Here is an 11,041-nt window from a genome sequence, read left to right on the forward strand (position 1 = left end):
CCTTAATGTCCCTCTGCTAATCATATTTCCACTGCCTCTCATGCTCAACATCCCTGGATGATGGATTATGATGCTTCCCACCTTGTCACATCTCAACTGTCTGATCTATCTCTTCAATATCCTTATGAGGGCCCTGATGACACTAGCATTGGTGATGGCTCAGGTTTGCTAATTACACATACTGGTTTAGTGTCTCTCTCCCTTTCTTTTAATTTATCTAATGTTTTATGTGTTCCATCCATTAAACAAAAATCTTATTTCTGTCTCAAAGTTTTGTCATACTAATCAAACTTCTATTGAATTCTTTCCCTCCTATTTTCTTGTTAAGGATTCATGCATCGGGACACCTATGCTACGCGGAAAAAATCGGAATGATCTCTATGAATGGCCAACTATAGCTTGTGCAAATAAAAGCTCCGCCATGGCTCTCTTGACCGGCATGACTGTTCAAGCCTCTCCGACTGTCTGGCATGGGAGGCTAGGACATCCCTCTTTACGTACTCTTCAGTCTCTTATTAATTCTGGTCTAGTGTCACTTTCTTCTAGTCTATCTACTGATTTTAATTGTCACTCTTGCTTATCTAATAAAAGTCAACGTCTTCCGTTTGGCGACTCAACTTTGGAAAGTCATGCTCCTCTTGATACGATTTACACTGATGTTTGGGACCATCCCCGGTTCAATCTTTTGATGGCTTTAATTATTACATCATATTTGTTGACCACTTTACTAAATATGTCTGGCTTTATCCCTTGCGTTTAAAATCATATGTGTTCTCCATTTTTCGACAATACAAGGTTGTGGCTGAAAATTTCTTTAATCGATCGATTAAATCTGTTTACTCCGATGGTGGAGATGAGTATGTTGCCTTAAAAGATTTTCTAAGTACTATGGGCATTCAACATCTCAAATCTCCACCACATACACCCCAACATAATGGCACAGCCGAACAACGCCATCGTCACATTGTTGACACTGGGCTCACACTTCTTCACCAAGCAAAAATCCCTCTCAAATGTTGGTCTTATGCTTTCCAAACCGTCGTTTATTTGATAAATCAATTGCCCACTCCAATTCTCAACTCTATTTTTCCTTATGAAAAACTCTTTCACATGAAGCCCAATTATCATAAACTAAAAGTTTTTGGCTGTCTTTGCTTTCCATGGCTAAAACCATACAATTCCCACAAACTCGAACCCAAATCCTCACCATGTTTATTTCTTGGTTATTCCCTTAATCAGAGTGCTTATTTTTGCATGGACATTAAGACCAACAAAATTTATACTTCTCGTCATGTTAGATTTATTGAACATGAGTTTCCATTCTCCAAATTACCAACAAATAAATCTCTTGCTTATAATGACTGGTTTTCATCTTATCCTTTTTTTCTACATCTATTTCCGGTCCTATTGACCTTGTAGGTTCTACATCCATGTCTAATATGGACCTACAGTCACCGGTCAGTGATCTCACGACTGCTCCATTGCATGTTCTGCCTAGGCCATCCATAAAATCAATGCCCTCTTCTTCCATGCGGCCAGGTATTCCTATTGCTGATTCATCCTCTTTACTTTCTACTGTTGTTTCTTTACACAATGCATCCTCATCTTCCTCTGTATCCACTCAGCCCACTGCCTCCACTTCTTCCCAAATTAACCCACCCGTGCCCTCTTTCCCTCTCTCACATCCAATGACTACCAGGTCCAAAAGTAATATTTTCAAGTCCAAACATATGTACCAAGCCAACACTACTCATCCTCTGCCAACCTCACTTGAACCTACATGTGTTACCCAAGCAGTAAAGCATGTTGAATGGCGGCAAGCCATGTCCGATGAACTTTATGCATTTCTTCGAAATGGTACATGGGCATTAGTTCCGTCTTCTCGATCTTAGAATGTGGTTGGTTGAAAGTGGGTGTTCCGCATCAAGCGCAACCCTGATGGCTCTATATCCAAATATAAAGCTCGCCTTGTTGCCAAGGGCTTTCACCAAAGGCCTGGTGTTGATTTTCATGATACATTTAGTCCCATGGTTAAGCCGACTACTATTGATCTTGTTCTTAGTCTTGCATTGTCAAATGGATGGTCTCTTCGCCAATTGGATGTAAATAATGCCTTCTTACATGACACACTTTTGGAAGAGGTCTATATGGAACAACCCCCAGGTTTTGTAGATGGTACTAATCCCACATTTGTGTGTAAACTATGCAAGGCAATCTATGGGCTAAAACAGGCTCCACGTGCATGGTATAATGAATTGAAGGGTTTTTTCGTCTCCTATGGGTTTGTAAACTCCAAAAGTGACACTTGGCTCTTTATTTATCATACCAAAAATGTCACACTCTATTTTCTAGTTTATGTAGATGATTTGATCGTGACTTGCAATGACAACAACTTTCTCACTCAATTTCTTGGGGCTCTAGCGAACAGATTCTCTAAGAAAGACTTGAGTAATCTTCATTTTTTCTAGGTACTGAAGTTCTCCCAAGTACATTTCGTCTTCTTTTAATCCAGCACAAATATATCTGTGACCTTCTTGAAAAGACCAATATGACGGGTGCAAAGGAATGTGCTACACCAATGGCCTCTACTCAGTCTCTTCAACTAAATGATGGTTCAATGCCTATTGATGCTAAAAAAATTTGGCAAGTTATTGGTGCACGTCAATATCTATCACTTACAAGACCGGATATTTCCTATGCTGTCAACCAGCTCGCCCAATTCATGCATTGTCCCTCTGAAACTCATTGGTCAACTGCTAAAAGGGTCTTGAGATATTTGAAATCCACAATACACCATGGTCTCTTTCTTAAACGACACCAAAACACTCATATTACAACTTTCACCAATGCTGATTGGGCTGGCAGTCGCGATGACTGCAATCTACATCAGCTTATATTGTCTATCTCGACGGCAATGCTATCTCGTGGTGTTCTAAAAAGCAAAAGTTTTTTGCTCGTTCATCAACTGAGGCTAAATACAGAGCTCATGCTTCATGTGCTGCTGAAGTGCTTTGGATTAAAAATCTTCTCAGCGAAATTCATGCGTCTACTTCCGCACTACCTCAGATTTCTTGTGATAACATTGGTGCAACTTATCTCTCGATTAACCCTATTTTTCACTCAAGGATGAAGAATATCTCTATTGATTATCACTTCGTGCGAGATCATGTCACTCAAGGCTCATTTGGTGTTTCTCACATCTCTTCCAAGGATCAACTTGCAGACACACTTACAAAACCACTGTCTTCCTTTCTCTTTCGTCAAATACGGTCCAAGATCGGTATCTCCAATGGGAGCACCGTCTTGCGGGGGCCTGTCAGAGAACACTCAGCATCATCCAAATATTTAGCATTATCTCCAACAGAACAACCTCCAACAAACACTCCATAGCTATCTTGTAACATTTGTTCTACTTATCTAGTTTCAATTTCAAAGTCATAGTAATCTATTTGTTATAACATAGACAAAAGTCATGTACATGTTCTTTTATAGACACCTGATGTAAACAAAAGAAATATAGAATCATAATTATCTTCTCCTTTCAATCTTATATCTTGCTGCCGCCTCTCTCTATCTCTAATCTATCTATTTTTCTCTCATACATTTCCCTCTCTAAAACCCTCTTTATTTTCTTTTGTGCCGTTTTCTCCTCTGATTTTTTAATCCCCCTCTCAAAACAGCCACCACCTCTCCTTTTATATTGAGAATTTTTAGGGTTCATTTGATTTGTGGAGTTTGGGCTATAGGCTTATGGGTTTTGTGGCTTGGACTTATAGGCTTTATTTGTTGGCTTGTGGTAGATTTAAGAATGGGGCTTGTAATTTATGGGTTAAGAACTAATTGAATATTGGGACACAAATTTGGCTCGGGGTAAAGTTAATTGGGCCTTGGACAAAAATTCAATTGGGCCCTAAATTTAGGTTTTCACAATATATATTTAAAAATAAAATGTTTAAATGAAATAAGAAATAATAACAAGGTGACCCGAACAAAATCTAGATATTACACTCTTCTCTTGAAAATACTTCCTCTTTGGACATTGTTCATAACATGTTTTCTCCATGCCGAGCTTCGGTAGAGATGCCTCTTCCATTGATTCATATTATGCTCTTCTTTTGTCTCGATCGAATTTCATTGCATTTCAAAACTCTAAGCAAAGATCTTTTGTTCACCATTTGTACTCCGCTGAGACTACAGCATAGCCCTAGACAAGGTACATACTTGGAATTTAGAACATGAAGCTGATCCCAAACCTTTTGGATGAGAAGATTAGTACGGTCTAGGCGATGCCTTGAGAGCTTCGTAAACCTTTGCATTCGTTCTTCATAGTTGGCGCAGAAATCATCAATAAGCGTCATAGACTCGCAAGAACTTGCCTCTGATGCCAGTTGATATGATTCAAGATGGATTGATCGTCACAATTCTCTAAAAGAGAAGAGCTACAAAGTTTTGTTGATTGATGCTAACAAAGGGAAAGAGCTAGGGCTAAATACACATGCCCAAAAGACCTAAAAGACCCTTACTTGGCCTACTAATTACCAAACTAATACACTCAAAACACATTATACACATATTTAGCTTAGATGCCCCGATACTTAGCATAGATCAAGCCATTCAACTTTTAAGATGACAAGCCCAAACATGTAAGATCAAAATATTGAGTATAAAGTTTTGCATTTGTATAAAGTGTAATCATAATTATTATTTTCTGATACAAATTTTATTTTGATCAATTACCAAGTATAATTTTTTTGGTTTTCCAAGAACTTGGGATTACCTCTCCTGCTGTGTAGGCTGTTAAATATTTTTTGAAAAGAATAGAATTATCAAACAAGGCATAGTTTCTTGAAAAATAAAAATTATATTGGCAGCGTTTGGCAAGCAATTTTGTCGAGCATTGCTGCCAAACGACAATATTCCGACACCAAGTCCGAGATAATTTTTGTAGCATGTTGTCTTTTTGAAATGCTCCTCAAGAGGACCATTTTACTAGCATTTTCCGATAAAGTCCATTTTTGTCCTCATCTTTTAATTGTTATTCCCAAACTACCCTTAAATTATTTGTATTTATAAATTCATTAATAAATTATTTGTATTTAAAAATTAATTAATAAATGATTTTTATTTTATAAATTAATTAATTATCTTTATTGTATAAATTAATTAATTATCTTTATTTTAGTTAATTATCGTTATTTTGTTAATTAATTTTTATTTATTTTTACATTTAGATTTATATGCGTCTTATAACTAAAATACATATAATATCTCTACGCGTAACTTATCACAAAATGTTACACAGCATAAATGTTACCAGTAAAAGTTGAACCAAACACTATCAACCATTCATGCAGCATATTTACTACTAAAATTGTTCACCATTTCTGCTAGCATCATTTCTGCTAGCATATCTGCTACTTTCAATATGCTTAACCAAACGGACCCATTGTATACATATTATTTGGGTATTGATAACGGGTGCTCTAAGGACACTTGTTAAGGATTCATTAAAACATATCACACTATGCCATATGTGATGAATACTCTCTCACATAATTTTTTAAAACTTAAAATACATATATTTTTTCATATTTTAATGCACATTTTTTCATCTTTATTTAGTGTCATTTTTCATATTGTTTTAACCATATTTAATTTCATCTCACTTTATCTTGAATTCCCTTGAACTTATCATTTTTGTATTTGAATTGCTCAACTTTCAAAGTTTTCAAATCTTATCTAGCTAAATTGAATTAAACTATCATTAATTTCTTTTTTAAAAAAAAACTTATTAAACAAAGGTCCCTAAAGAAGCAAATTGGGTCAAAGTTGGAACCTAATAAATCTTATGCGTAATAGCATGCATATAAATACTTATCTGGACCAAAGCTTATTCAAACGTTTACAAAACTGCAAATTAGCATAGTACAAAAAAAGATAGCATTTGGTAAGATATTACAATAATATCACATTAAAAATCCCACTAGACCTGACCTTCCACTAAGATTTCCACTAAACCCTGCCCACCCAATTTTCATGTTTTCTTATTAAGTCAATCATTATCAATGTCCTACTCTTATTTTTGTTTATTTTCTCTCAAGTAAAATAAACAACCAAATTATTTTAATCGGAATACCAAGTCAACTTGACAATGCCCTCTCAAGCTCTCAGTTTAAAACTTGTTTCTTTGTATCCAAGCTTCATATTTTCTGGCCGGCAAAGAAGGAAGAAGAAACATTCTCATCTAGACAAATTCTAGCCAAAGCCGGGAGACGCTGACACGAATTTTAAATACGCTGATATTGGAGAAAGCGAAAAATACTTTGAACTCAATAACTGAATTAGGATCGCAACTGCTGAAATGTCTATAATTTTCGAAATATAAAAGTGGACTTGAGAATAAAGCATTTTTTGGTTGAGTGTAGTACAGTATTTCAAAGTCTCTTCTCAAGTGCTCTTCCCACTACCAATTGCCCAACAAGAGAGTAGATAAAAAAGGACATCAAGATTAGGACATGCTTTTTATTTAGTGCTCAACAGTCTCCCCAACTAAGGAATAAGAGAAGCAATGAATCACATCTTATAAAGCAAAAAATAATATGCAGACTCGGCGGACCGCATCGACGCAAGAGGAACGCTCAACTAATAACCTGCATTTGTCCGAATATCTATGGTTCTATTTGGACAGGGACTTGCACAATCCTTCATCTGGTTCCAGCGAAAAAGTTATGATGGGACATTTGCTACCAAACCCACCAAGAGAAAGCATCCAAACTCATTGACCAAAAGTTTTGGACAGGAGGAAAGACATAAAACAGCAAAATATGTTTTATTTCATTACGTAATAGCTTTTAGTACAACTCCACCAACAAAGGAAAACAAAACAACTTCTTACATCTGCATTTTGATTTTTCAGAAGCTTGGAAGTCTCTCTATTTCCATTGGTATTGGGTCTTGTTTCGCACATCTTTCTACTTGGAATGAAATAGCTGATAATAGAAGAAATGATAACCAAGTAATATGAAATATATATATATATATATATATGAAAAAAATAAAATTCTTAACCTAAGAACGGCATGAGCAGAAACGTTTCATCCGGCCAGCTTCTTCTGTTGATCTGCTGGATTATATATATACCCTTTACCCCTAAATAAGATGAATACTAATAAAAATGTTAAGAATGGTAAAAACTACTAAAAGGTTTAAAAGGGGTTAATTTGTTTCAAGCCACCATTTGCTCCTGCTCCATGTACAGCTGCTCCACCCAAACTGGGAGCATCTCAGATCCACTATCATCAACATGGCACTGCTGCTGTTGATCTTCAAAAGCCAAATGCCCGGCTCTTGAAGATGGGGCGTCCTTCACCAAGGTCTGAACCCAAGACACATCTGGCTCATCAAAAGTTTCAGGAATTGATGTAGCAGCCTGTGCCCCAGGACTAGCACTTCGGAAACCAAATGAAGCAGATTTCCGCAGCTTATTAAACTCTTCTCCCCCGAAACCCCAGTCGAATTTGCCAACAGGTGAACCCCAATCCGAAAGGTTAGAAGGCATCCCATTGGCTGACGCAGCAGGTGAAGAAAATCCATTATGACGGTTAACAGCACTACGATCAATGAAGCTTTGGCTCCTCTTTGCAAATGCAGCTGACCTTGAACTGAAAACTGCTGCTGCTGCCCCAGATGGATCAATCCCCAAGGATGTGGGTGCCCTACCAGGAGAAGAGGAAAGGCTGGTAGGGTAGCTTGATCGGAGCTGATGGTTCATGCTCTGGCACATCTGAACCGCTGTTGGAGACTGTAAATAGGATGCTGCAACATCTAGTGAGAGTCCTTGTAGTTCAGGCAAAATTGCAGGATCAAGGGATCCATAAAAATCTTCTAGGTTAGTTGGTTTCACTCCCAGTCTTTTCAATTCCCCACCATGATCACCAGAGGAGGCGACAAAAAATGATGCTTTCGACACGGCATTGTTCCAGTTGGATGGGGATGAGAGACCAGATGCCTCATCGATCAACTGTTGCTGCCAACGACGACTTCTTTCCCGTCCATGTATTTCCAGGTCTAAATCCATGTCTCTAGCACAAAGTGCAGATTTCAACCTGCTACCAGGAAGCTGCAATGTAGGGGGAGTAATATTTGACTGATTCTGCCACATGTTTCCACCAATAGGTGAAGAAGCTCCAGATGGGGTCATGGGCAGTGTTGAAGTAGGAGGTATCATAACAGATGGAGAACCCAGAGCAAGTAGGCTTATTGAAGCCACTGCTGACCCAGTCGAGGCATACAAGGGGCGAAGCTCTTCAGGTTTGTGTGCAAAAAAACAAACCCTTCTGCTGCAATTAATCTCATCCTTACATAGACGGGTGCGATACTGAGCAGGATGCAGCCAGCACTCAAAAATCCCATGTGCATATTCACAAGCATCCCCTTGCCTGCACGTCCCTTTCCGAAACTCAGGACATGGAACACAACTATAATGATATTTCCTTGGATCACGCCGCCTCGCATTTTCCCCTGGATGAACAAAAGGACACTCAGTCCAGTCATGAGAATAAGCTCTTGAGCAGGGCATGATCTTGAAAGTATACATCCGGAAGTCATCTGTTCCATATATCCCATTCTTGATGTCTGGGAGAGTAGGATCAATTGGATACTCTTTTTTCTCACTCCATTCTTTTGAAACTCGTGGAACTGTAATCTCTTGCTGCTCCAACCCTTCAATCCCATGAAAGATTTGATCAGACAAATCAAAAGCTTCCTCTTCACTGCTGGTGCTGCTGCCTTTCAGCATGATTTCCAAATTCCTCTTCCTTGGATCAAAACCTGAATTGACAACAGAAGCAATCAAGTCACCAGGTCGATTACCACTGACGTCAAGAGAGTTAACATCAGCTGAAGCATCAAGCAAGACCTTGACAACCTCGGCAGCAGAAACTGAGCCACCTGCAGCAGCACAGTGTAGGGCGGTGACCCCATCAGACCCACAAGCCTTATTGACATCGACACAGCCAGTTCCAATCACATAACTCAACACGTCCTTGCTGCCAAACAAGGCAGCAATCATGAGTGGTGTTCTCTCCTCAAAACCCATTGACTTCGACCCAATTCTCCTTCCATACCAAAAACCAGTCTCATTGACATCCCGACCCTCCTCCTCGACAGCACGCTTGAACCCAATCAGATCATCTGAGGCAGACAATTCAAGCAAAGGAGAGAAGTTATTGAAAGACCCATCTAGCTTTTGGGATCCATACTCCATCTCCAGACCAGCTAGAGCTACTTTCCTCTTCGAACCACTGCACATGGAAGGCTATCTCTTCTCAGACCCTACACAGCTTTCTTCTACAAAAGAGAGAGAACAGATTCACAATCGATCTTCAAGACCCCGAAAAATGTCCACTTTAATGCACGAAAAAGAAAAACACATCGAGGAACGAGTTAAAAACAACAGTGAAAGGCAGACTTGGAAACTCAATCCCCTCCGTTTGTTGAAATCATTGATAGAACAACATCAAGAATTTAAAAACAACGAGTTCATAAACGCAAAATTATCCAAAAAAACCCCAAATGTCAAACGAAAATTGGTTATAATATCCACAACAAACGTAACTGCATAGGAAACGCACCCTCTGTTCTAAGTTCCTAAAATAATAAAACATAACACGCAGAGGCAACCGAAATCATCAAAACTCATAGTTGCCCTTGTTTAGGTTTTCCATAGATAGCAAGAAAATCCCCAAAACCCATCAAAGCCCAACCATTTTCACAACCACCAACCAGAAAAATGACCAAGATAACAATAGCCCAAAGATGAAAGACAAAGACGAATACGAACTGGATAAAATCCAGACCTTGAAACAGAGAAGTTCAGATTACATTCAAGGGTGTCTTCTTACAAACTCCCTGCCTTTTAAGAGAGAGTATTGACAATAGAGCACAGCAAAATTGAAAACAAAATAGACTTTCAATAGACTTTCGGGCCTCTCTCTTTAAAGGTTTTCAAAAAAAAATGTCAGTCTTGGAAAGCCACCTATGACCTTTTAGTATCCATGGCCTCCTTTAGCAGTTCTTCCCTCTCTCCCCAAATGAAACTAAAATTCAAATGTAAATGCTAACGCAAATTCCAAAATGAGGAAGATGGGCTCCTCTCCTTTGTTCCTCGTATCCAACTAACCTGCGAGTGCATAGACGCCACGTGGCGGACCAACTTTTATAAACCGGGGCAGCGGGGCCACCGGATCGAGATTCCGGGTTGTCACGCTTTACGCGTTTTTGGATTCTTATGGATGACGTGGACTAACTGCACCGTCATCAACCTTATTGGCATTAGGATATCCTCACGGGCTAGTTACGATTTTAAATGACAGGAGAAGATTATTCGGAAAAGTACGGATAGGCTACTCAAAGATAGGATCGTTTGCAATTGAGTCATTCAAAGAAAATTTTTTCTAATTAAGTCACCCAATGTTCTTAATTTAGGGAAATAAATCACTTCACTCCAATTCCGATCAATTTCTTATCGGAAAGTATTGACTTGTCTCATTTCTACCATAGTTGAGTAAATTTTGATGACATGGCATATACAAGTCATATAAAAAATTGATCTATAATATATTTAATTCAGAAAATAAAAAATAAAAAACTAAACTTCAAAATCCCTAAAATCATCACCTGCTCTGTCTTCCTCATCCTTCTTCATCTTTTCCTATAAGCAACTATCTCTCCTAAACCTTGATTTTGTCCATAATTTCACCTGCCCTGCCCCCTAAACCCTAAAAAACAAGTACAATTTAAAGCAAATAGATTTTGATACTAAGGAAATGTGTAAAATTTAATTTATAGGTTGAATATTAGGAATATAAAATATCTCACATCCAAGGGCGGAGCCAGAACGTGAGAGTGGGGTGGACTACTGATTTTGATTTGCTGGAAAGAAGTTAGTGGGGGTTCAGGGGTAGCACCCCTAAATTTTTTTTAGGATTGTTTTACAACAAAACAACTTATTAAAATGATGTTATCGATGAACATTCATCTT

General features: G+C 38.3%; 1 protein-coding gene across 1 annotated transcript; it reads right to left on the bottom strand.

The window, feature by feature from the left end:
- Nucleotides 1-6,806: 6,806 nt before the first annotated feature.
- On the bottom strand, nucleotides 6,807-10,034 carry LOC119991753 (zinc finger CCCH domain-containing protein 66-like). The gene is made up of 2 exons (XM_038838195.1): nucleotides 9,858-10,034; nucleotides 6,807-9,348 (listed from the first exon to the last, which is right to left on the bottom strand). The coding sequence occupies exon 2, from the start codon at nucleotides 9,308-9,310 to the stop codon at nucleotides 7,226-7,228; it is 2,085 nt and encodes a 694-aa protein (XP_038694123.1). The 5' UTR covers nucleotides 9,311-9,348; nucleotides 9,858-10,034; the 3' UTR covers nucleotides 6,807-7,225.
- Nucleotides 10,035-11,041: the final 1,007 nt, after the last annotated feature.

Source organism: Tripterygium wilfordii, chromosome 22 (genome assembly GCF_013401445.1).
Source record: "Tripterygium wilfordii isolate XIE 37 chromosome 22, ASM1340144v1, whole genome shotgun sequence".
In the NCBI taxonomy this organism is placed as follows: domain Eukaryota; kingdom Viridiplantae; phylum Streptophyta; class Magnoliopsida; order Celastrales; family Celastraceae; genus Tripterygium; species Tripterygium wilfordii.

What these genes read in the sequence shown, in the direction of transcription:
- LOC119991753 (XM_038838195.1), bottom strand. Translation starts at nt 9,310, where the DNA reads ATGTGCAGTGGTTCGAAGAGGAAAGTAGCTCTAGCTGGTCTGGAGATG.